This window comes from Schistocerca gregaria, chromosome 3 (assembly GCF_023897955.1).
Source record: "Schistocerca gregaria isolate iqSchGreg1 chromosome 3, iqSchGreg1.2, whole genome shotgun sequence".
Classification (NCBI taxonomy): Eukaryota; Metazoa; Arthropoda; class Insecta; order Orthoptera; family Acrididae; genus Schistocerca; species Schistocerca gregaria.
In genome coordinates this window covers 369889000-369916478 of record NC_064922.1, presented here as the reverse complement: position 1 = coordinate 369916478, position 27479 = coordinate 369889000, and the positions used below count along the sequence as shown (strand labels likewise).

At 41.2% G+C, this 27479-nt stretch overlaps 1 protein-coding gene across 2 annotated transcripts in view; it reads right to left on the bottom strand.

Annotated features, from left to right (window-relative positions):
• Nucleotides 1–27479, bottom strand: part of LOC126355260 (uncharacterized) — a 378424-nt gene that overhangs the window by 205412 nt on the left and 145533 nt on the right. For both annotated transcript variants that reach the window (XM_050005547.1, XM_050005548.1), the window contains exon 5: nt 15291–15518. In XM_050005547.1, the coding sequence (XP_049861504.1) occupies nt 15291–15518 (228 nt within the window). The remainder of the gene's footprint in view (nt 1–15290; nt 15519–27479) is intronic.

Genomic DNA, 27479 nt, shown 5'->3' with positions numbered 1-27479 from the left:
CTGCACATTTGCACTGCACAAGCGAGCAGTGGCTTTTAATTATTTATGGAGAGTCTTTTTATAGTCATTATCATACTCCATCGCGATTGCTGTATAGATTCAATGGAATTTACAGATGCAGTTGGCGAGATAGTATATAAACAAATTTGTGTAGTCAGGAATGAAAACTTAGTTTGCAATGCTTTTCCGCCCCTAAGGCCATTCAACTGGAGGCTGTGAATCTTTCAATAATGTGTGTGCATGTATATGCGTGAGTGTGTGTGTGTGTGTGTGTGTGTGTGTGTGTGTGTGTGTGTGTGTGTGTTTGCGTCTTGCTGAACGTAATTAGGTCAAATAATTCACGTCCTTCAGCTGGACAGCGGGGGATATATATGTAGACAGTGAATGTGGGAAGGAGAGATGGACAGCGAAAGGAGGAGACGGAGATGAGTGGAGAGGTGTAGACAAAGAAATGGGCAAAGAGTGGAGAGGATGGAGGTGGTGAGAGTGTTTGTCACGAGGAGGTGGGCAGAGAGGGTGGCGAGGAGGACATGGACAGAGAGAGGGGTGGGGAGGAGGTTGGCAGAGAAGAGGGCAAGGAGGAGATGTGCAAAGGTGGTGGCTAGGAGGAGATGGAGATGAGGCTGGGGAGGAGATGGGCAGAAAAGGGGTGAGGAGTGGAGAGGGGAACAAGAGCATATACAGAGTGAAGGGGATTTTTTATTTTATTTATTTATTATTCCGTGGGACAAAATTAAGGAGAAGTCTCCATGGTCACGGAACGAGTCAATACATGAAATTATAACATGATAGTAGAAACAGATAAAATGAAATACAAGAAACGGACTCAGGCGACAATTCGTAAGTTTAAATAAAGAAAATCAACAACGTAACACTGGAATTTGCTTAATTTTTCAGCTCTTCCAGGAGCTCCTCGAGAGGATGGAAGGAGTGAGCCATGAGGAAACTCTTCGGTATAGACTTCAAAGCGTTTGGGCTACTGCTAAGATTTTTGAGGTCTTGTTGTAGCTTACTGAAAATGCATGCAGCAGAATAGTGCACTCCTTTCTGCACAAGAGTCAAGGAAGTGCAGTCCACATGCAGATTTGATTTCTGCCTAGTATTAACTGAGTGAAAGCTGCTAACTCTTGGGAATAAGCTAATATTGCTAACAACAAACGACATTAAAGAAAATATATACTATGAGGGCAATGTGAGAATTCCCAGAGTTTTGAATAGGGGTCGACAAGAGGTTCTAGAACTTACGCCACATATAGCTCGAACAGCCCATTTCTGAGCCAAAAATACCCTTTTTGAATCAGAAGAATTACCCCAAAAAATAATACCATATGGCATAAGCGTATGAAAATATGCTAAGTAGACTACTTTTCGTGTTTAAATGTCATTTATTTCAGATACTGTTCTAATAATAAATAAAGCAGCATTTAGTTTTTGAACAAGATCCTGAACATAGGCTTTCCACAACAGCTTACATCTATCCAAACGCCTAGGAACTTGAACTGTTCCGTCTCGCTTATAATATGCCCAGTCTGTCTGATAAAAATATCAGTTCTTGTTGAATTGTGAGTTAGAAACTGTAAAAACTGAATCTTACCGTGATTTAGCATCAAATTATTTTCCACAAGTCACGAACTTATTTCATGAACTACATTATTTGATAACATTTCAGTATTACACACAAGGTCCTTCACTACCAAGCTGGTGTCATCAGCAAACAGAAATATTTTTGAATGACCTGTAATACTAGAAGGCATATCATTTAAATTAATAAGAAACATTAGTGGCCCCAGCACCGATCCTTGGGGAACACCCCACTTAACAGTGCCACACTGGGACTGAACATCACTACCACTCTCAATACTGCAGAGAATTACCTTCTGCTTTCTGTTCTTAAAGTAAGAGGTGAATCAATTGTAAGCTACTCCCCTTACTCCATAACGGTTCGACTTCTGCAGTAATATTTTGTGGTCAACACAGTCAAAACCCTTCGTTAAATCAAAGAAAACACCTAGCGTTCGCAACCTTTTATTTAATCCGTCCAAAACCTCACAGATAAAAGAGAATGTAGCATTAGTAGTTGTTAAACCATTTCTAAAACCAAACTGTACATTTGACAGCAAATTATGTGAATTTAAATGCTCCAGTAGCCTTGTATATACAACCTTCTCACTTTAGCAAACACTTTAGCAAACACCGATGTCATAGAAATACGTATATAATTGTCAACATCATCCCTGTCTCCCTTTTTATAAAGTGGCTTTGCTACCGAGTACTTTAATCGGTCAGGAAACCGACCACTCCTAAAGGAAAAGTTACAGATATGGCTAAGTACTGGGCTAACATACATTGAACAATACTTCAGTATTCTGCTAGATACCCCGTCATATCCATGAGAGTTCTTGGTCTTTAGTGATTTAATTATTAACTCAATCTCCCTCTTGTCAGTATCATTGAGGAGCATTTCAGTTAACAGTCTCAGAACACATTTTTCTAGGAGCTGATGGCCAGAGAGAGGAAAAGAGGATGGGCTGAGGAGGGAGCGGAAGGAGGAGAGGTTCCAAGAGAGGGAAAGAAAGGGATGTGTGCAAATATGCGTCAAAATTATAAGTGGGAGGAGTTGTGGGGAATAGGTAATAATAAGTAAAATAAAATTTACACGAATCCTATACATATGGGAAGCTGCTGAGGATATAATAGTATAATGAACAATATAATACAGAAGTTTGCTTGAAGTTTCTGCAGAAACTTCCTGACAGGATAGAAGGAGTAAACATTGAGGTAGTTCTTCAATTTACACTTGGAAGTGCGAGGAGATTTGTTTTGTAATTCTCGTGGTAGCTCACTGAAAATGGATGAAAATGAATATTGTAGGCCTTCTACATAAGAGACAAGAAGGTGTGAGCCAAATGGAGGCAGGATTTCTGCCTGATATTAACTGAGTGATACCTGCTAATTCTTGTGAATAACCTCAAACTGTTAACAACAAACATCACTGAAGAAAATATATACTAAGAGGCCAACGTCAGAATTCCCAGACTCCTGAGCAGATATCGATAAGAGATTAATGAACTCACACCACATACTGCTCTAACTACCCCTTTCTGAGCTAGAAAATTGAATAGCAAGTGTATAACGAACAGCAAGCGAATGATGGTAACCAAAGCAGACTAATTTTCTTGTGTAAGACCTTATATCATGAGTGATGGGCCAAGGAATATCTGACACTTCTTCAGTAAATAATTTGTTATTTGCCGTGGATTTTTTTCATTATATATGTTACTTACAAAATAACCAACCTAACCGATGATTAAGAATACAGGTCAATTCTTAGAAAATGTAAAATACAGCAGCTAGACACTGTTCAGGATTCTGTTTTTTAAAAATAAATAACGCTGTTCCTGAAGTTGAACTGACAGCTGCATCTGATGGCTGTTCACATTTATTTTTTCATCAACATATGACATCTGTTGTTATTGTAAGAAAATGAAAGGACTACAGCCGTCCTTATGATTTTATTTATTTTGTAGTTACCAGTTTTGGCATTTCAATGCACCATGTTCAGGCCATAGTTCATGCTGACCAGGTTGACACGATCCCTATGTATACTGCTTCAGTGAGCAACATAACTAGTTACGCAGACTATCCGTAAACATTGATGTCAGTACTCCAACCATCAACTGGCAGTTGATGTTTGGTGTGCTGACATCAAAGTTTACAGATAGTCTGCGTAACCAGTTATGTTGGCCACTGAATCTGTATATCTATAGGGATTGTGTCAACCCCTTCAGCATCAACCATGTCCTGAAGATGGCGTATCGAAGCTCTCAAACTGGTAGCTACAAAATAAATAAAATCATAAGGACGGCTGTAGGCTTTTCATTTTTTTTACAGTAGTAAAAGGACAAGGTCCCCAAGACCTCTAGTCAAAAGGATGAACCTACAGAAACTTTCTATTGATATTGGTTGTGGGGAACGTTTCTTGTGATGGTGGTGCTCGACACCAAGAACCGATACGACAAAAATTATTGGTTTGCTTCTGTCAGACCAAATGATGAGTAAAAATGACATAAGTAACTTTCGAAGATAAGAACTGATTTGTGAAAAGAAGTACAACAAACAAAAAGTTACATGCCCACAAACTGTATGGTGTTTAAAGTAATGTCTATTTCTATAATATATTTTATGACCAACTGTTTTTCATTATTTGTTTATTCTAGTGATAACTAATGCTCATCCAGTGAATATTGCATGAACTGAAATATTTGGTCTTGTCAAAATTTTCATCGTGAATTTACTCAGGATGTAACGAGTATAAGCGCGGATATTTTTGTATGTGGTTCAATGGTTCAAATGGCTCTGAGCACTATAGGACTTAACATCTGTGGTCATCAGTCCCCTAGAACTTAGAACTACTTAAACCTAACTAACCTAAGGACATCACACACATCCATGCCCGAGGCAGGATTCGAACCTGCGACGGTAGCAGTCGCGCGGTTCCGGACTGCGCGCCTAGAACCGCTAGACCACCGCGGCCGGCTTGTATGTGATACCTTAATATGTACATACAACAGTGTGTTAGTTGTTTTTCTCCCTGCATCGAACAATCTTCCCAGAAATACATCACAAACTTGACGACGTGATGTTTTCTGAACAGACGTAACTACACTGCTAAATGGACAACGTCTGTCAGTTTAGACTAACCATATTGTGTCCACGCAGATACACTTCGACACCTGATCTGTTGTGTGGAGGAAAATAAGCTTGCTATTACCATATAAACACAACCTAAAAACATACAATTTGTGATAGCTGTAATTATTAATCTGCAAATGATGTTAATACTGATGTAGTGTTGTTCAGTACACCATCTTCAGTCATTCATGGAAATACCTGCACTTATACTCGCTACACCCAGTATGTGTATTGTAACATGTCTGACATTCTTCGGCACTATTCTTTTTATTGTAGATAGCCATTATTGTATATAAATATGTGTGTGACCTAAGTACTGAAGTGTGCACAAGTGTGCTTATGTGTGTGTGTGTGTGTGTATGTGTTCTTCTAAATTCTCTGTCTCTAAACAGATGATATGGTTACCAACTTCAACTTCTTAACAAGTCATCAGCAAATGATTTGGTGATAAATCTAAACTGGTAATAACAGCATCTGTGGGAACTGTGGCTGAAGCACATAATTTAAAAAGTTATGTGATGGTCACTAATTTTCCCTAAGGCAGTATGTCTAGGCTGTATAAGTTTAGGTAAGTGTTCAGTCCATATATTGCACAGCACAATGCGAAACTTCTGAAAAACAAACATAAAAGTAACACAAGATTTTCGATGTATGTAGTAGAAAAAAACTGCGTTATTGTCTTAGAAAGATGATTTAGTTGTACATTTTGCTTGATTAGAGAAAAAATGTCATTTTTTAAAAGTCCGTTATTACTGTATGGTGCCATCACCAGATGGCTACTGTTCCAAAAGCACAACAGCAGGGTGCAGCGTTCGAACGTAAATTATTTTTATTAGCTTCCATCTAGAAGAGACTTATTTTGATGCATCTGTGTGTTTGGTAGCTTAATTCTTAAATTTCTTGCATGTTCGTTTGCAGTCCCACGTTTTAATAACTGTGTAGTGTAGAGTTCTGCCGTTTTACTATGGATAGGGATTGTGATCGCTGTGTTCGGATGCATATTAAGTTGATGGCCCTTCACTCACAGCTCGAGGTGGTGCTGATTTCAGTCATCCAACCTGAGGATGTTGCTAATGGGCATCACTGAGAGGGGTTAGAATCAGGCGTCCAACAGACTTCCACCGTGTTCTTTGTAATCCCCCTCCCCTTCCCCTCCCTCCGATCAGTCCACTACTGGAGCCACCCTGGATATTGCCCAGACTGTGGTTCAGCTCTGATCCATGATCGAGTTGGAGGTCGTTCCAAGGTGTGGCCAGCAGCGAAAGAATTCTAGGAGGACAGTCGAAGGGCCCCTCCGGTTCGTCTGACAAGTAGGTTTCAGGTATTATCTGTGGCTGATAAAGTTCCTGAGCCAGATGCAGTAGCTTTTCCTTTTCCAGAGGAAGCCATTTGGCCTACAAGATCTGCGCATTCACAGAGGGCGGGATTACTGATACTTGGTAGCTCCAGTGTTACATGCGAAATAGAGCTTCTTAGGAATGTGGCTGTCACGGAGGAGAAGAACTCCAGAGTGTACTTCATGTGGGTACCTGACGAGGGTTCATCCCAGATGTGGAATGAGTTCTTCTGGATGTCATCAAGTGCACAATTTGCAGCCAACTGCAGGTGGTGGATCAGGACGGTCCTAATGTGCTGCTCTGGATCAAGAGAGATTCTCTCTGGTTTCCAGGAGCTATCAAAATTGGTAAAGGCTGCCGGTCTTGCTTGTGAGATGAAAGTAAAGCTCACCTTTTGCAGCATAGTCGACAGGACTGATTGGGGACCTCTGATACAGAGGTGAAGGGAGGATTTGAATTCGAGGTTCAGACGGTTCTGTGACTCTGTAGGCTACTGTTTCCTTGACTTGGGACAGAGAGTGGTGAGGTATCGGATTCTGCTTAATAGGTCAGGGTCCATTACACACAGGAGCCGGTTACATGGGTAGCAGGGGCTGTATGCAGTGGACTGGACGGTTTTTTAAGGTAAAGGGTCTTGGAAAAGAACAAAAAGGACTTCAGTCTCAAAGCGTACCTGGTAAACACAGGACGAGGATAGAATTAAGAACTATAGTATTATAGTCGTGAATTGTCGTAGCAGTGCTAGGAAAGAACCAGAGGTCTAAGCGCCAATGGAAGCGCTGAAGCTTGAAGGTACTAAAAGCTGGCTGAAGCCAGAGATCATTCCAGCCGAAATTTTTACCAAGGACCTAATGGTGTGCAGAAAGGATAGATTAATACAGCTGGTGGTGGCATCTTGTTGACGTTAGAGCAGATTATTTTCCAGTGAAATTGAAGTGTGTAATTCCTGTGAGTTAACATTGGTAGATATTATACTTGACATTCGCAATAAGTTAATGACTGGTTCCTTTTACCGACTCCCTGACTGGTACGATGCAGTTACTGAAGGTTCAAAGAAATATTGAGTCTCATCTCAAACAGGTATCCACTTGCACATTTACAGTTGGTTGTGACTTGAATCTATACTCGATATGTTGGCGAAAGTACGTAAAAAAAATGAGGGTGGCAGGCATAAAATATCGTCTTAAATTGTACTAAATGCTTTCTTCGATAATTATTTTGAGCAAATGGTTCAGGAGCCCACTCGAAGTAAAACTGGTTACGAAAACACACTTGACCTCTCAGCAATAAATAATCCTGAGAAAATGAGGAGAATCATGATGGATACAGGGAATAGTGACCACGAGGTCGTCGTAGCGAAACTGAATACCGTATCATCCAAACATTGAATACTGTATCATCCAAACGCACCAAAAATAAATGCAAAAGCTGTTTTAAAAAGCAGATAAAAATTCGCTTGATGCCTTCCTAAAAGAAGGTCTCCGCTTCTTACGAACCAACTGTGTAAGAGAAAACCTGGTGTTGGCTGAATTATAGCAAATAAATTAATGGAACTGATTCTCAAATGTACACAAACGTACGAGAACATTGTTGCAGAAGCAACGAAAGGAACATGCCTAGTTAAAAAAACGCGAAATCCCCAAGATAGGCGGATATTTGAAGAAGCTCGAACTTTGGAGCTCACTTCAATGCCAGACGGTTTCACTAGTTTTCATAAAGAAACTGTATCTCGAAAGCTGGCGGAAAACCCTAAGTGACTCTGGTCGTACACAAAATATACTAGCGCAAGACGCAGTCAGTACCTTCCTGCGCAACCGATGACAGTGCCACTAAAGCAGAGTTACTAAACACGGGTTTCCGAAACTGCTTCACCAAAGAAGACTAAGTAAATTTTCCGCAATTCGAATCAGAACAGCTGCCAATATCAGTAAGTTAGTAGATATCCTCGGTGTAGCGAAGCAACTTAAATCCGATACCGATTGTGTACAGTGCGCTGGTATAACAGCTACATACATAGCAGTTATTTACAACGGCTCGCTCGACGAAATATCCAATCCTAAAGAGTGGAAGTTGCACTTATCGCAGCAATACTCAAGAAAGGAAACAGAAGTAATCACTGACTTACAGACCCATATCACTGGCATCAATTTGCAGTAAAATTTTGAAACGTATACTGTATTCGAATATCATGAATTACCTCGAAGAAAAATAGTCAGTACTGATTCAGAAAATGTGGTTCTTGTGCAACACAACTAGCTCTTTATTCTCACGAAGTAATGAGTGCTATCGACAAAGGATTTCAAATTGATTGTATATTACCAGAAGACTTTTAATACCGTTCCTCACAAGCGGCTTTTAATCAAATTGCGTGCCTATGGAATATCGTCTCAATTATGCAACTGGATTCGTGATTTCCTTTGAGAAAGGTCATAGTGCGTAATAATTCATGGAAAGTATTCGCGTTGTACAGAAGCGACATCTGGTGTTCCCCAAGGAAGTGTCGCAGACCCTTTGCTGTTCCTAATCTATATAAGTGATTTACGAGACAAGCTAAGCGACGAGCTTGGATTGTTTGCAAATGATGCTATAATTTACCGTCCAGTAAATTCATCAGAAGATCAAAAACCAACTCCAAAACTGTTTATACAAGATACCCGTTTGGTGAAAGAGTGATATTTGACTGTAAATGATGAAAAGTGTAATGTTATTCGCATGAGTTTCAAAAGGACTCCGTTAAATTTGACTACACGATAAATCACTCTAACCTAAAGGTTGTCAATTCAACCAAGTGAGATAACGATTACGAACAACTTAAATTGGAACGATCACATAGATAATGTTGTGGGGAAGGAGAACCAAAGATCTGGTTTTATTGGCAGAACACTTAGAAGATGCAACAAATCAACTAAAAGACTGAGGACACTATGCTTGTTCGTCCTCTGCTAGAGTATCGCTATGCGGTATAGGATCCGTACCAGATAGGTTTGACAGAGGACGTTGAGAAAATTCAAAGAAAGACAGCTCGTTTTATGTTAGTGTGAAAAAGAGGAGGGAGTGTCACAGATATGACACGCAAGCTGGGCTGACAATCATTAAAACAAAGGCGTCTTTTTGTTGCGGCGAAATCTTTTCAAGCGATTTCAGCCACAAACGTTCTCCTCTGAACGCGAAAAAGTATTATTGATGCCCACCTACATAGTGAGAAATGATCATCATGATAAAATAAGAGAAATCAGAGCCCACGTCCTAAGGTTTGGGTGTTCGTTTTTCCCGCGCCGCAGCCGAGAGAAGAACGGCAGAGAAATAGCGTGAAAGTCGCTCAGTGCCAGGCACATACGAGTTAATTGCAGAGTATTCATGTAGATGTAAATGCAGATGATGATACGTTGTTCTCAGATAAAAAGATTAGACGTCTCCTGTGCAGCATAATTTCAGTTAAAAAAATAAAAAAGACCAGCCATCTGATGGTGAATCTGCCGGTATGAATATGGTAAAGATCCTACCTGTTTTTAATAAATGACGCCATTAACAGTGGTCGGCTGCTTTTTCGTTTTTTGATGTAATATTTCAGAGGATCGAAAAAAGGACTCCCCAGAAATTACACAATGGATTCTAAAATTTTGGAAATATGTGGTAAGTTCCTATGGGATCAAACTGCTGAGGTCATTGGTCCTTAGGCTTACAATCTACTTAATGTAACTTAAACTAACTTACACTAAGAACAACACACACACACACACTCATGCTCGAGGGAGGACTCGAACTTCCGACGGTGGGTAGGGGGGAGGGGGTAGGGAGGAGGGGGAAGAGGGGCAGTGGGAGGGGGAGCTGCGCGAACATTGACTAGACACCTCAGACTGCGCAGTTTTTCTTCGCGGTCCACAATGGATTTTAGTCCGAATTATCGTAGCCAAACGAAGAGTGGGGAATGGTCAAATGGGATACCAAATTGACCACCATTAAATCTACTTTTGCGAAGAAATATTTAATTACTTGAAGTAATCGGGATAACTGAGAGTAACTTAATTTGTGATTTGAAGGAAAATGTTTCTCCGAATTTTCATAGCCAAACGGAGGGTGTGAAATGGGCAAACTGATCTAGTCCTCAAACTGCTCGAAGGTAAATGGAGTAATTAAGAGAAACTCCATTAGTAATTCGAGGGGAAAAAGATTTTGAAACATAACTTTAGAATGTTTTGTGAAGCGATTTGACTAAAAGTAAGATGTGACAGTCGAAATCACGTACAGCAAACAGGTGCTGATTGAGAATTTAAAGTTCAGTCTTTAACTTACAGCCGGCCGCGGTGGTCTCGCGGTTCTAGGCGCGCAGTCCGGAACCGTGCGACTGCTACGGTCGCAGGTTCGAATCCTGCCTCGGGCATGGATGTGTGTGATGTCCTTAGGTTAGTTAGGTTTAAGTAGTTCTAAGTTCTAGGGGACTAATGACCACAGCAGTTGAGTCCCATAGTGCTCAGAGCCATTTGAACCATTTTAACTTACAGTCTTAGAATTTTGAAAAGTACTAGAGGATATTTTTTTGGTGGATTATGTAGACCGTGTAGTCTGCTGTTGTGTGGCCTTGAGATACTATTGCTATGCGAATGGAAGCGGTAAAAATTTGGGACATCATTCGCGGTGTATGATTTCGGGTGTCACTGACTGCCGCGTCAAATTTTTCTCTAGTCTGTTTTATTCCTTACTCTTAGAGAAATCTTTTCACAAAATATTTGTACGTGCTTTTTAAAACTATTTTATCATTTTCTTTACGACGGCCATACTGAAAGTAATGAGCAACAACTTTTATAAAATTTTAAACCTTTGTTTTTAGTCAAACCAATACCTCATCTTAACCTACATACTTTCTATAACTTTCGAACATAGTCACAGCTTCTTTGCACACATTTTTCCGATCGGTCTGCAAATCTGAAAACGCCCGTACGATAAAACTCCATTCCTGCTTCCCGAGGACGCTGACGCACTGCTTACGGAATATCCTCCACCATCTCGTAGCATTGGCCTCGCATCTGGTCCTTACCAGAAGCGAAAAGATGGTAGTCGGAGAGTGCCAAGTCAGCAATGAATGGAGAATTTATTTCATTATTTTTGGTGATGGTTCTTCTCTGAAGCTTGCGGTCTTTGCTCAATAAACGTGGGACCCAGCGGCCACAAACTTTTTTATAGCCTAAGCTTTGAATCATTTCTTCACTGAACTGTGTTCAACTGCAAGGTTTTCAGCGTTTTTACTTTCAGTGACATGCCTGTCTTCTCCTATGAGCTCACTTTCTCTATCCGAGGGCGATCGGTATGAGGCTTATTTGGATACTCGCGTCTCCACGTTTAAAATGTTTCACCTAATACTGCTTGCGCCCATGCAGATACCTCCGCAGGCATGTTAAGTCTGAGGTGAATTTCAGCAGAACATTTTTCCTCTTTAACAAGGAGTTAAATCACAGCACGCTGTCGAAACGAAAAATTGATGTTGACCATTTTGGAAGTACTGCCTGTGGTTACGTGGTGGACCTAATGGACACAGTATGGCAACATGTAATATCAATTCTGTACATTACGATTCTGCAGTCGTTTTTGTTACGTGTGTGTGTGTTTTTGGGGCTTGTGGGCGCTTGGGCGCTTAACGGTGATGTTGTTGTCGCCCTTGCAAATGTGAAAAGAAACAAATTATATAATTACGAAAATAGATGTCACACGGTGAGGAGAAAATCTATAAAATGACAGTAATGCACTCACTCCCACCTGATTCGATTTGGCCTACACAATCACTCTATCTCACACGTCTTAAGACAACCAAAAAAGGGTGAAAGGTGCTAGACCCTGGATTAAAACAGGTGTAAGACGACAAAGGAGCTAAATGCCCAGGGAAATCTGACCAGCTGTACGCTTAGGAAAAACATAAGTGGCCAGTAGCCCTGTTAACACATTACAAGCTTCTCCGTAAAATTTTTGGAAACTAGTTGGACAAATCAGAAAACTTTAAAACTTACAACACATTGAATTTAAAATCTTCTGGGTTATTAGGCCGCATAATATTTCCTCTAAAACGACCGAAGTTTCGACTCTTTTGCTGGGATCTTTCTCAGGGTCTTCCGGTGCCCACTACTGCTAGAACACTGTCAGAGACGAGTGTCGCGTCCTCTTATAAAGGGGAGTTTTCCCAAGTTCGTGCTGGGGAAGTGGTAGTATTGGTTATTATGGTTATCATTGGTGGGCCATAGCCATAGGCTAATATTCCCGCACTGATGCAGATGGCCGGCCGGAGTGGCCGAGCGGTTCTGGGGACGGCATACTGAGCTAACCGAGGAACACGACACGCCTCCTTGGCCGGTACACCCGTCGTTTCGTTCCCTGCAGTACCCATGTGCTCTGGCACCCAGCAGAAGGACGTCTTCTTCCCCAGCCTTTGTTCCCGCATTAGAGCGTCCTAGATATCCTGGATTTCAAATGGTTCAAATGGCTCTAAGCACTATGGAACTTAATATCTGGGGTTCCCTAGCTGGTTCAAAAGGCTCTGAGCACTATGGGACTTAACATCTCAGGTCATCAGTCCCCTAGCACTTAGAACTACTTAAACCTAACTAACCTAAGGACATCACACACATCCATGCCCGATGCAGGATACGAACCTGCGACCGTAGTGATCAGTCCACTAGACTTAGAACTACTTAAGCCCAATCTAAAGACATCACACACATCCATACCCGAGGCAGAATTCGAATCTGCGACCGTAGCAGCAGCTCGGTTCCTGACTGAAGCGCCTAGATCCGCTCGGTCACAGCGTCCGGCTATCATGGACTACTTTATCTGCTGGATGCAAGCATGGCAGAGACTGAAAGGCATTCAGGAAGTCGGAACAGGCGAAGAATTTAGCAGGCATGACACATCTCATCTGCTCCAGCGCCCTCAAGATCGCGAGTAGTTCAATATCGAATACAGTGAACTCTGGAGGCTGCTGAATCTTGAGGACACGATCCTGGTAAACAACAGAGCTATCAACGGAGTACCCCTATTTAGACCCTTCCGTGAATAATCTGGATGCTCATTTAAAATGTTGAAAAATAGCGTATTAAAAATAAAAGCTAGAGTACAGTTCCCCTGCACAGTTCTAAGTCTAAAATTATTCTGGGTTTCTGCAGTAATCGCGGTGGCAGGTGATTAAAACCCTGGATTTGAGCCAGCGTTTGCCCCACACCGAAGGACTCCAACAAACATATTGCACGGATCCCAAACGGCCTCGTTTGCCCGCGGCTGATTGGTAAATTGGGGTTCCATAGCTGGACGAGCAACGGTTTGTGTGCTGGGTAATTGGGCGTAACGGGAAACTGATGTGTCTGACGCAGCATGAGAAGATGCTGCCAGATAGTAAGTGGCAGCTTCCCAGAGACTGGCTATGGAGTTCGTTCTGTAAGCTTCCGTGTCCAGCCTTATCCCCTCATGATGCACAGCGTTGATCTTCACGTACGAAGGGCTCGCTGACCCGTACACAGTGCAGCCACAGCCGGCCGTTGTGGCCAAGCGGTTCTAGACGCTTCAGTCCGGAACCTCGCGCCTGCTACGGTCGCAGGTTCGAATCCTGCCTCGGACACGGATGTGCGTGATGTTCTTAGGTTGGTTAGGTTTAAATAGTTCTAAGTCTAGGGACTGATGACCTCAGATGTTAAGTCCCATAGTGCTTAGAGCCATTTTAACCATTTTGTGCAGCCACAGTCCAGCTGGGATGGAACTAAAGCCCTGTAAAACTGGAGCAGACGCCAATGTCTGTTTCGCAAGATTTGTGGCTATGACACCGTTTTTATAACATTATTGAATTTGGAATTTTAACAATGGGTTGCTCACGACTTTCATTATGACCTTCGTACGAAATAACACGTATATTTATAGTGCGACGACTGTTAAGTTGTCCGACTGGCAAAGAGGCTTGTGGCAAGCACAGGAAGCACTCCTCGTCCCCACAGACTGCCAAGTGATGAGGGTGAAACAAGCCCCGCCTGCCTCCTACACTGTGTTCTAAACTTCCACAAAATCAAGTCATGCACGAAGATCACTATCGGTTAAATGTTGTTCGTAATCAGAGTTGAAATCGTCGCACCTACTGATATCTTGAGCGTAACTGTAACACTTAGGCACTCATTTTTCACAAGGAAATGACACAGTACCAAACAGTGTGAAGTACAACATCGTAACACAGCAGAAGACAATTTTTACCTTATAATGGTACTTGAATGACGTAACCATTGTGGTACCTCACCTGAACCTCTCGATACCAGTAATATTCTACTGTATTTCTGTTAACTACTTAACATATTTCTGAGACAACATTCAGATTTGATTTCACTTTTGATACATCGATATGTTTATATTGCAATGATATTATTCTTACGTGTATTCTTTCTTTTGTCACTACGATCTTTGACGTACTTGTAACTCTGATTTTTTGGCGCGTAAGCGATTGTTAGTTGTTGAGTTGTTAGAGAGTCGGACCTTGAGCAAGTGAAGTCTTGGACGTCATGTTGGAAAGACGCTTAACGTAGTCAGCTTATAAAATGTGAACTTTAATAGTGACTGTGATGAAGATGTTTTCAAGTATGTTTTGTATTGTGAAGTGATGTTTGTGTGTCACGTGATATTGCAATAAAAGCAATTAAAAGGAAGTGTAACATAATTTCGGAGTGCTGATTATTTTTTTACATCACCATTGTCCAGCAAAAGTGTAATCATCAAGAATGGTTTGTGAAGCGCATCTACATAACTTTTGAATATAGCAGAATAAAACGTAGGCCTCTTTGCTCCGAGCTTGGATTCATAACCACCTAGATTTTCAACGTTTGAACCTTGATTTTACGACGAGACCAGCGTGGGAAACACAAAAAGATGAGTACCTAGTTTTTCATTATTACATGAAATGACTATTAACTGTGTTCTAACGACACCTGCCACATAATGTGACCCTTGTTGCCGAAAATGCAGTATTTAGCAGCGTGAGCAAAACCACAATCGTGATTAAACGCTGACCTTTGTTGTGGTAGGGTTGTTAGAACCTCAAACAGTACTGTAGTCTAGGGAAACGTTGGCTGCAAGCAGAAGCAAATGACTGCGGGACAAAACCTCCCGCGTGATACCGATTCAGGTCGTGGGAGCATATTGGCCAACTTACGGTTAACACATAGTTCGGTTTCTGTCAGTTTACAAGAAAATTGCTAGAAATGTCCCAGGATGACCAGAAACGGTGCGGAGGCTGTGCGGCCGTACCTTGGGCGAGACGGGTGTGGTGACCTGCGAGGCTGGTGCGGTGGGCGCCTCTGAAGCCGCGACCGCCGCCGCCACGCCCGCCGCCGCCCCCGCGCCGCCCCCCGCGATGCGCCAGTCCCAGCCGGGCGGCACCACGGACGCAGTCCTCGGAGCCTCCGGGATGACAGACAGCAGCTTGGCGTCCAGCTCGCCGGGGTGCGCCCGGTACCACGCAGCGGGGCGGCCGCGCTGCGCAGCGCCCGCGACAGTGAAAGAAGAACGCACACAGGGTCACACTTAGTAGCCATCGCAGCTGCGTTTGCAACAGACTAAAAAACACTGCAGCGCTCTCGCAGTATACCAGCCTTACACTGTATGTTGACACATCGTGGTGTCTTCAAATTCCGTCACGCGACAAGTGGGCAGTGCAAAGATTGAGTCTGTATTTACCAAGCAAAACAAACAAAAAACTCGAAAATTGTGCAACAAATTGTCTGAAATATTTTTTATGCTTGCTTATTATGGCCTTTCTACATTCGAATTTCTTCTTTATAGGAATCAACATGTATTTCACAAACAACGATTTGTGAAACCCAGCTCTTTCTGTTCATTCGGAGAAGTCGTTAGATACCGTCACCAGGTTCATGACGTATTCCTTGAAGGCCTTAGATACTGTTGTGTACTGTTTCCAAATGAACTAAATATGAGTGTTAACTTTCTAGCATTTGTAGACTTAGAGAAAGCTGTAGACAATGTTGACTGGAATACTCTCTTTCAAATTCTGAAGGTGGCAGGGGTAAAATACATGGAGCGAAAGGCTATTTACAATTTGTACAGAAACCAGATGGCAGTTATAAGAGTCGAGGGACATGAAAGGGAAGCAGTGGTTGGGAAGGGAGTGAGACAGGGTTGTAGACTCTCCCCGTTGTTATTCAATCTGTATACTGAGCAAGCAGTAAATTAAAAAAGAAAAATTTGGAGTAGGATTTAAAATCAATGGAGAAGAAATAAAAACTTTGAGGTTCGCCCATGACATTGTAATTCTGTCAAGAAAAAAGCAAAGGACATGGAAGAGCAGCTGAACGGAATGGACATGGTCATAAAATGAGAATATATGATGAACATCAACAAAAGCAAAACGAGAATAATGGAATGTAGTCGAATTAAATCGGGTGATGCTGTAGGAGTTAGATTAGGAAATGAGACGCTTAATTCTGTCAGAGACAGCAAAGGACATGGAAGAGCAGCTGAACGGAATGGACATGGTCATAAAATGAGGATATATGATGAACATCAACAAAAGCAAAACGAGGATAATGGAATGTAGTCGAATTAAATCGGGTGATGCTGTAGGAATTAGATTAGGAAATGAGACGCTTAATTCTGTCAGAGACAGCAAAGGACATGGAAGAGCAGCTGAACGGAATGGACATGGTCATAAAATGAGGATATATGATGAACATCAACAAAAGCAAAACGAGGATAATGGAATGTAGTCGAATTAAATCGGGTGATGCTGTAGGAATTAAATTAGGAAATGAGACGCTTAAAGTAGTAAATGAGTATTGCTATTTGTGGAGCAAAATAACTGATGATGGTCGAAGTAGAGTGGATTTAAAATGAAAACTGACAATGGCAAGGAAAGCGTTTCTGAAGAAGGGAAATTTGTTAACATCGAGTATAGATTTAAGTGTCAGGAAGTCGTTTCTGAGAGTATTTGTATGGAGTGTAGCCATGTATGGAAATGAAACATGGACGATAAATAGTTGAGGCAAAAAGAGAATAGAAGCTTTCGAAATGTGGTGCTACAGAGGAATGCTGAAGATTAGATGAGTAGATCACATAACTAATGAGGAGGTATTGAATAGAATTGGAGAGAAGAGAAGTTTGTGGCACAACTTGACCAGAAGAAGGGATCGGTTGGTAGGACGTATTCTGAGGCATCAAGGGATCACCAGTTCAGTATTGGAGGCAGCGTGGAGGGTAAAAATCGTAGAGGGAGACCAAGAGATGAATACACCAAGCAGATTCAGAAGGATGTAGGATGCAGTAGGTACTGGGAATGAAGAACCTTGCACAGGATAGAGTAGCGTGGAGAGCTGCATCAAACCAGTCTCTGGACCGAAGACCACAACAACAATAGAGTATCAGACCAGTTTTCTGAATGGACCGAGGAATTCCTAGCAAACAGAACACTCTCATTCTCATCAAAGAGAAACCATTAAAACAACTTCTGACAACTGGGGCCTGTGCCGAATGATGTGGGAACACTTTCTGAATCCAGTTGTGCTCGGAAGGGAGGCTTGACCTACTGCAGGCTGCTTGTAGCGTACGAAATCCGCCGAAAAATCTACTGTCCATCTCACGAGAAAAGTCATATCCAAACTGCAGCAAACGCAGTCGATAATATCTATTAAAATAGTCCTGTACGATACAGAAACATGCACAGTTGATCGTTAACTAGTTTCGAGTGAGCTGAATCCGTTTTCAAATCATCCAGATAGACAAATCAGTATTTTCAGAACTAGCATATAAAATACTATTTTGTCTGCCTGGGTTTAGGTAACCCGAAACTAGTCATTAGTTACTCGCAAATAAAATGGAATGTTACAACTTAAGTGTTTCTACATCGTACTGTCTAACACAAATTGATGTACTGCAATTAATCCAGCACGCTTATAATCCAAAATAAAGGGTGATCATTTTTTACAGAATAACCGTTCGAAATAATAATTTAAATTTGATGCCGTTACGTAGGGTAGTGTTACCATTTTTTTTTTTTTTTTTTTTTTTTTAAGACCACTTACGTTAGTAAACCTCAACGTGTGCACGGTTGGTAGCTCGGAGAGTATCGAGGCGGTATTCCAGTTCCCGCCAGGTGTTTCGTAACATGTGTTCTGTCACAGTACCCTAGCCTTCAGTTCGTCGACGTCAGCAACTGGTGTGACGAAGGCTCTGTCCTTGATATAGCCCCAGAAAAAGAAGTCAAGGGGCGTAATATCTGGAGAGGGTAGTAATGTCCGGATAGGTGGATTGGAAGGAATGGTCATACACCCTGGCCACCCCGCCACTTTTAGCAGTGTAGAAGCCACTCTTCTTAGCATGTTGTATCATACCTCGTAGCAGAAATAAATCTCGTGAAAAAAAAGTAGCAAATGCGGAGGAACGCGTTCTCTCTCTCAGCACTGGGAGCGTTCAAAACTTTATTCCAAAGTGGGCTACTGCCTTAGTTTACTGTCGGGTGCAGAACTGTGCGATGGGTTCGTTTGATGTCTACATTTCAATTGTTTATGCAGAGATTTTCTCATGTGGAGCTCTGGTCAGAGATTACCGACCTGTCGAATTGTTGATCGTCTGACAGCCTGTTAAGTGAGTATATTTGAAAACAGTTTCCCTAAGAAAATAGTGAAAGATAATTGTAAGAAACCATCCAAAAGGCCATGGCTTACTAAAGGGATGAAAAAAATCTTGTGAAGAGAAAAGGGAAATGTATTTTATACCTAGAAGGAGTAGTGATACACAAACAGTCAAATGTTACAAAAACTACCGCATTGTATTAAGAAAAGTTATTAAAAAGTCGAGAAGTATGTGCATTATGTCTAAGATTAGCACGTCCCATAACAAAATCAAAACGATTTGGAATATTGTTAAAAGGGAAACAGGGCAACCGAGAGGGAAGACTATTTCTACCAAACCCAATGAAAAGTTAGTTAACAAAAAGGCAGAAGTAAAAAAAAATTAATAATCATTTTTTAAGTGTTGTAGAGAAAATAGGATCCAGCTGTTCATTAGATACTACAAGGCTGTATATGTAAGAGACAATACCAATGCAATTTGATAACACTGCAGTTCAACCCACCTCTCCTACTGAAATTAGGAAAATAATAAATTCAGTCAAAAGTAAAAGTTCACATGGAATTTATGGCATTTTCAATAGACTACTAAAAGCTTGTTCCCAACAGGTGAGTAGGATTCTCAGCCACATACGTAGCAGCCCACTGAAGCAGGGCATTTTAGAAGGTAGACTAAAATATGTTACTGTTAGACCATTGCATAAGAAAGGGGGATAGGTCTGATGGTAACAACTACCGACCATTCACGCTTCTGGTAACTTTATCCAAAATTCTTGAAAAAGTAATGTATTCAAGAGTAGCTTCAGATATTTGTAAAAATGAAGTATTAACAAAATGTCAGTTTGGGTTTCAGAAAGGCTTTTCAACAGAAAATACTATACATGTTTTCACTGATCAAATATTAAATGCTCTGAATAACTGAGCATCACCCATGGGGATATGTAAGGGACAACACCAATGTAATTTGATAAAAATTGCAATTCAACCCACCTCTCCTACTGAAATTAGGAAAATAGTAAATTCAGTCAAAAGTAAAAGTTCACATGGAATTGATGGCAGTTTCAACAGAGTACTAAAAGCTTGTTCCCAATAGGTGAGTAGAATTCTCAGCCACATATGTAGCAGCACCGATCATCGCCCATGAAATCTTCCAGATAACCTTAAGTATTGTGGTATGAGTGGGACAGTGCAGAAGTGGCTTAATTCATATTCAACTGGTAGAATGCAGTAGTTTGAAATTGACAGTGTAGATAGTTTGCAAAAATCAGCAGAGTCCTCTAACTAGGAAGATACCAAAAAATGGTGCTCCACAGGGTTCAGTCTTGGGTCCCTTATTGTTCTTAATATCTATTAAAGAGTTGCCATTCTATGTTCATGAAGATGCAAAGCTAGTTCTTTTTGCTGATGATACAAGTATAGTACTCACACACAAAAAACAAGAATTATCTGAGAAAATGGTAAATAATGTCTTTCAGTAAATTATTAATTGGTATTCTGGAAATAGACTCACTAAATTTTGAGAAATCACAGTGTATAGAATTGTGCACAGTAAATGGCATAACGCCATTGATGACTTTGAGCAGAAGTCTGTTGCTAAGGCAGAAAATTCAAAACTTATGGGTGTGTGCATTGATAAGAAATTGGATTGGAGGAAACACATTGACGATCTGCTGGAACCATTAGGTTCAGCTACTTATGCTGTTAGGGGTACTGCAAATTTTGGTGATAATCATATCAGTTAATTAGCCTACTATGCCTGTTTTCATTCAATGCTTCCATATGGCTCATATTTTGGGGTAAATCATCATTAAGAGAAATGCTGTACTTTGCACAAAAGTGTGTAATCAGAATAGTAGCTGGAGCCCACTCAAGATCACCTTGCAGACATTTATTTAAGGATCGGAGGATATTCACAGTACCTTCAAAATACACATTCACTTACGAAATTTGTTATTAATAACTCATCCCAATTCAAAAATAATGGCGAAGTGCATAGCTACAACCCTAGAAGAAGGATGATCTTCACTATTGTGGATTAAATCTGACTTTGGCACACAAAGGGGTGAATTATGCTGCTACAAAAATCTTTTCTAATTTGCCAAATAGCATTAAAAGTCTGACAATAAATGAACCAGCAATTAAAAACAAATTAAAAGAATTTCTGAATGACAACTCCTTCTACTCGATAGATGAATTTCTAGGTATGGCGTAGTAATATTAAAACAAGTGTAGTGAAAACTTAGGTTAAATTGATATGTTCCACATCACTACCAAATGTCGTATTCATGATCTATGGAACAAATATTAATGTAATGTAATGTTGGCAGAGTCGCTAGCTGCAGATTTAAAATTCTGCTTGTTAGTAGTCTTATGTAGTTGAACTGCACTTCTCCTACCGCTTCATGGGCGCCACACGCAATGGAACCCCCACCATTGCCGCTGTTCCCCCTCCCCTGTCAGGCTGTCAGAGCCAAGTATGTCCCATGTTACGTTATGCACACTCTAGTGAGAGATGAACTAACTCACAGAGAACGACTTTGTATAAATGGATAAAGATAGCAGGTGCTTTGTACCATGTACAAGGAATGCAGAGCAGCATTAGTGCATAAGTGGACCTAGAAGTTAATAAGACCTTACATTAAGCGATCATACGTGTTTCTAAAACTTTTAAGGAATTTTATCAAATATCAACTGATTTGATAGCAGAAAAACATTACTTTACTCCTGATTATTAGTTTGTGCTGCCAAACAACCATCTTCAGCCCAGTAATGGTAGAAATTTTCTCTATGTACACTGCAGAATAGCACGCCATTGTCGGTATATCTCGGCACATGCTCACTAATGGGAAAGGTTTCAATATACTGTTGGTTAAACCTGCCATGACCTTAGAAAAGTTTAATTAATCTTATTACATACCAGATCATAACGAGAGAGGTAGCCCAGCTTCATATGCAAGACGACCTGTGTGCATGAAAGAGAGAGGTCAAACAGAATACTGGGGCAGATAACGCTTCCCTAAGCAGCTGGACACTATTTGCTTCTTCGAGGTTGGCCAAACACGCGAGCAAGTGGTAAGCTATTGCTTCCCTAAGCAGCTGGACACTATTTGCTTCTTCGAGGATGGTCAAACACACCAGCAAGTGGTAGGCTACACTTGACACGCCGCCAAAGGCGCCGAGGGCCAAGGTCAACGGAATAGTATTAAACTTCCCAACGTGTGTAATGGAAGAATCCAGATTACGATCTATAGAGACAATCAAACATTAAGGCGATCACAGTCCAAGGAAGGGTCGAAGGGAATGTTCCAGATGGAGACTGAAGTCCATTAAGATTGATGCAAAAGAGTCATGTAGCATGGTGTAGGGGCAGTATTCAGTTCTACTATCGAGCGTCCATAGGGCAGAGATGCTCCGCAGCAGCACCTGGTGGAGCACTAACACTACGAGAAGACGGTCAGACTCTGGTGGACACACAGTACATGGATGCTAAGTAGTGTTTTACAACACCCATTAGAAAGGTGCTGAGCAGCGACTGTCTATCTGTGTCTCTAGGAGTCAGAATATGAATTTCAGTGGATGAGAGGAACAAATTATTGCTTACTACTTGTCTCTTCTACAGTGGGTAAAGTGGCCTGTGAGTGCTAGTGAAATAGTTCACAGTATTGATTGATTATTTAGGTCAAGTGGCCCGTAGTTAACAGACTAACACTCAAGCACGTGTCTCTGATAGACGTCCTATCTAGTTAATATTGAAAGCATCTGACATTCTGATAAGGGGTTTTGGTCCGATACTTCATGAAGTAAATGTTTTTGTTAGAACAATGAATTAATTAAAGAAAGGTTAATAACTTGCTACTTCAGCAAACCAGTCCTCCTGCCTCCACAAGTGTTACCAATCTTCCATAACGTAACCCCCTTCAACAAAGATGTTCTCCCTCTCATCTTCGCTACAAAGGTTAATAACAAAGAAAATTAAACCAACAATATCGTTAACCTCTTGACTGCGCCACGCAGTGGTAGGGAACCTGTGCCGGGATCAACATACCAACGAAGTTACAGAGTGAAATTGTTGAAAAATGTACCTGAGTACAAAGTATACACATCGTCGCTACCAATTGTAACTCGTCAATATTTGAAAAGTAAAATATAATAAACAGAGTGATATATAAATATAATTTGTAAAATATATCGACGAGTTACAATTCGTAGCTGCAACATCACTATACAACGATTTAAAACCGTGTGTCCTCGGAGTCTTTCGCGACAGCATACATGAATAAAAAGTTCTCGGTTTCCAATCCGCGTCAATTCGAATAAAATTCTTGCGCATTCGATGACCATCTCCGCCATCGTAGTCAGGAGTTCACTGACGCGGCTTGAAAACCGAGAACGTTTTATCCATGATTTAAAATCATGTTTACTGCGAGCTACTGAGTAGGCTTTTGGAAGAGAACGAGGGGGGGGGGGAGGGGTATGGGTGCTGTGTGGATGACTCAGACCTTCAAGGAAATGACTGAGGGAAAGAAGACCGTTTACGAGAAATAGTTATGTTCTAAAAGGCAGGAAGGTGGGGATCGCTAAAACACAATGAAGAGAGACGTAAAAGGGATGGTTATTGGAGCTGAAGAGGAGTCGTGGGAGCCGGAATGTGTCCACGTAGAACATTTAGTTGAATACAACAGGGCAACAGAAGCCTGGTGATTTATAGGTTAAGTGAGAGCCCCTGCTAAAAATAGAATAGGGGCTAGAATGATTGCCATTTATGAATGAAAGGCACAATTCAAACGTCGTCTTACAGGAGATACGGAAGAGTATTGAGAAGAGCAGCTGTGGAAGAGATGGTTGACAATGAAGTTTATCAGCGCCTCCAAAAATAAAAATAATGGAAAGGCAGTCTGTTCTGGAGGTATAGTAACGGAATTATTGAAGTAAAAAGCACCTGATTAGAAGCAGCACTATTAACTATTTTTAATGAAGTGATTCAAGGAGGTGAAGTACCCCAAGAATGGAAGATATCAAATATTACCCCCTATATAAGAAAGAGAGCAAAAGATATCTGACTAATTACAGGGGAACAAGAGTAATGGGTCTATGTGTAAGTTGTGTAAAGAACGGATTGGAATAGATTGTGCATGTCGTCGTATCTTAGGAACAGTCAGGTTTTACTGCTGGGATGCGCTGTTTTGTGCACGCCAGATCTGTCACAAAAGGAATGCAAAAAAATCGAGATCTCCGTTGGGTGTTTGTTGATCTAGAAAACACATATGACTCTGTGCCAAGGATGTTGCTATGGACAGCACTGGGAATTACTGGAGTGGATGGCTCATTAATAGAGTTGGTGAAAAGGACGTACCACTGAAGCGGTGCAGTTCCAAAGATTGCTGGTAAGCTACTGGAAAGTTTTAAAACAAGTAAGGGTCTAAGACAAGGATGTTCTACATTATCACCCTTATTTAAGATGTATTTAGAAGTTCCTCGTGGTTACTGGAATAGACAGTGCAGAAGTTTTGATGTGGCAATACTGTGTCAATGTTTACATTTATTAGTGTTTGCCGACAGTGAAATACTTATGGTTCAGTACAAGGTTGATGCCATATATCAAATGAGAAAGTTAATGGATGAAACTTCCTGGCAGATTGAAACTGTATGCCGGACCGATACTCGATCTCGGGACTTTTATCTTTCGGGGGAAAGCACGGTAACAATTTTAATAGAAAAGAGGAAGGTATTAAAATAGATAAAATTTGGCTGTAAACGCTGCACCGCAAGAATGACAATAAGTTACTTTCAATAGAGAATTTTGGCATTACCAGAGAATACATCGTAGGAAACGTCCTGCGATGGACTGTGGTGCGCTCTACACTGCCCTATTTTCGTTGCTACCTCGAGTTGTTGTTGAAGTTTACCACTATACGTGTGAAGATGTCTTGCGCAGGTGGAGATAAAACGTTAAGAGAAATTTTTATACATCGATAACGGCTTATTAACCCGTAAGTTTTAACTGTTGAAGACTTTCTTGTTATTTGAAGTGGGCGATGTGGGGGTTTGGATTTTGAGATTGGCTGGGTAGGAAAGTGGAAGTGCTAACGTATCTGCGTTCCTAATCGAAAAGACTGGCCAGTGTGAAATGCAGATATCCCAGAAAGTAAGACAAGCAAGGGTAGCTATTAGGTCATTAAATCTTTTGGATTCGGCACATATCCAGACGAACAAAGAAAGTAGTGCTTGTGTGGTGTAGTTGAAGAAAGCATTCTTATATATGGTTCAGAGTGTTGGACATAGAACGAGCGACAAAGAGGGAAAACTGAGGCTTTCGAAATGACAGAGAAGGCTGGAAGGATATAAGTTGTGACATTTAAGAGCAGACAACTGCTGATAAGTGGAAGCCCCTGCTAAAGTAAAGTAAGTACCATTTGTAGCGATGTTATGTGTACTTTGTACTTAGTACACTTCTAAATAACAATATTCCAGAACTGCACTCCATAACCTCGTTGGTATGAACAATAGCATATAATTTGGAAAATATTTCGAGTAGATTTCCCCACCATGTTATAGTTTTGGGTGGAGATTTTAATTTGCCGAATATAGAATGGGAGACTCAAATGTTCATAACGGGTGGCAGGGACAAAGAATCCAGTGAAACTTTTTAAAGTGCTTTATCTGAAAACTACCTTGAGCAGTTAAACAGAGAACCGACTCGTGGCGATAACATATTAGACCGAACTATTGGAAACAGTTAACGCAGAACAGAGAATCAGCGATCATAAAGCGGTTACTGCATCGATGATTTCAGCCCTAAATCGAAATATTAAAAAAGGTAGGAAGATTTTTTGCTGTTTATCAAAAGTGACAAAAAGCAGATTTCAGAGTACTTGATGGCTCAACACAAAAGTTTTATCTCAAGTACAGATAGTGTTGAGGATCAGTGGACAAAGTTCAAAACCATCGTACAATATGTGTTAGAAGAGTATGTGCCAAGCACGATCGTTAGAGATGGAAAAGAGCCACCGTGGTACAACAACCGAGTTAGAAAACTTCTGCGGAAGCAAAGGGAACTTCACAGCAAACATAAACATAGCCAAAGCCTTGCAGACAAACAAAAATTACGCGAAGCGAAATGTAGTGTGAGGAGGGCTATTCGAGAGGCGTTCAATGAATTCGAAAGTAAAGTTCTATGTACTGACTTGGCATAAAATCCTAAGAAATTCTGGTCTTATATCAAAGTGGTGGGTGGATCAAAACAAAATGTCCAGAGACTCTGTGACCAAAATGGTACTGAAACAGAGGATGACAGACTAAAGGCCGAAATACTAAATGTATTTTTCCAAAGCTGTTTCACAGAGGAAGACTGCACTGTAGTTCCTTCTCTAGATTGTCGCACAGATGACAAAATGGTAGATATCGAAATAGAAGACAGAGGGATAGAGAAACAATTAAAATCGCTCAAAAGAGGAAAGACCGCAGGACCTGATGGGATACCAGTTCGATTTTACACAGAGTACGCGAAGGAACTTGCCCCCCTTCTTGCAGCGGGGTACCGTAGGTGTCTAGAAGATCGTAGTGTTCCAAAGGATTGGAAAAGGGCACAGGTCATCCCCGTTTTCAAGAAGGGACGTCGAACAAATGTGCAGAACTATAGATCTATATCTCTAACGTCTATCTGTTGTAGAATTTAGGAACACGTATTATGTTCGAGTATAATGACTTTTCTGGAGACTAGAAATCTACTCTGTAGGAATCAGCATGGGTATCAAAAAAGACGATCGTGTGAAACCCAACTCGCGCTGTTCGTCCACGAGACTCAGAGGGCCGTAGACACAGGTTCCCAGGTAGATGCCGTGTTTCTTGACTTCCGCAAGGCGTTCGATACAGTTCCCCACAGTCCTTTAATGAATAAAGTAAGAGCATATGGACTATCAGACCAATTGTGTGATTGGATTGAAGAGTTCCTACATGACAGATCGCAACATGTCATTCTCAATGGAGAGAAGTCTTCCGAAGTAAGAGTGATTCCAGGTGTGCCGCAGGGGAGTGTCGTAGGACCGTTGCTATTCACAATATACATAAATGACCTTGTGGATGAAATCGGAAGTTCACTGTTGCTTTTTGCGGACGATGCTGCGGTATATCGAGAGGTTGTAACAAAGGAAAATTGTACTGAAATGCAGGAGGATCTGCAGCGAATTGACGCATGGTGCAGGGCAAATGAATCTCAAAAAAAAAAAAAAAAAAAAAGGGTTCAAATGGCTCTGACCACTATGGGACTTAACATCTGTGGTCATCAGTCCCCTAGAACATAGAACTACTTAAACCTAAGTAACCTAAGGACATCACACACATCCATGCACGAGGCAGGATTCGAACCTGCGACCGTAGCAGTCGCGCGATTCCTGACTGAGCGCCTAGAACCGCGAGACCACTGTGGCCGGCGAATCTCAATGTAAAAAAGTGTAATGTGCTGCGAATACATAGAAAGAAAGATCCCTTATCATTTAGCTACAATATAGCAGGTCAGCAACAGGGAGCAGTTAATTCCATAAATTATCTGGGAGTTCGCATTAGGAGTGATTTAAATGGAATGATCATATAAAGTTGATCGTCGGTAAAGCAGGTGCCACACTGAGAATCATAGGAAGAATCGTAAGGAAATGTAGTCCGTAATCAAAGGAAGTAAGTTACAGTACTCTTGTTCGCCCCGTGCTTGAATACTGCTCAGCAGTGTGGGATCCGTAACGGATAGGGTTGATAGAAGAGAGAGAGAAGATCCAACGGAGAGCAGCGCGCTTCGTTACAGGGTCATTTAGTAATTGCGAAAGCATTACGGAGATGATAGATAAACTCCAGTGGAAGACTCTGG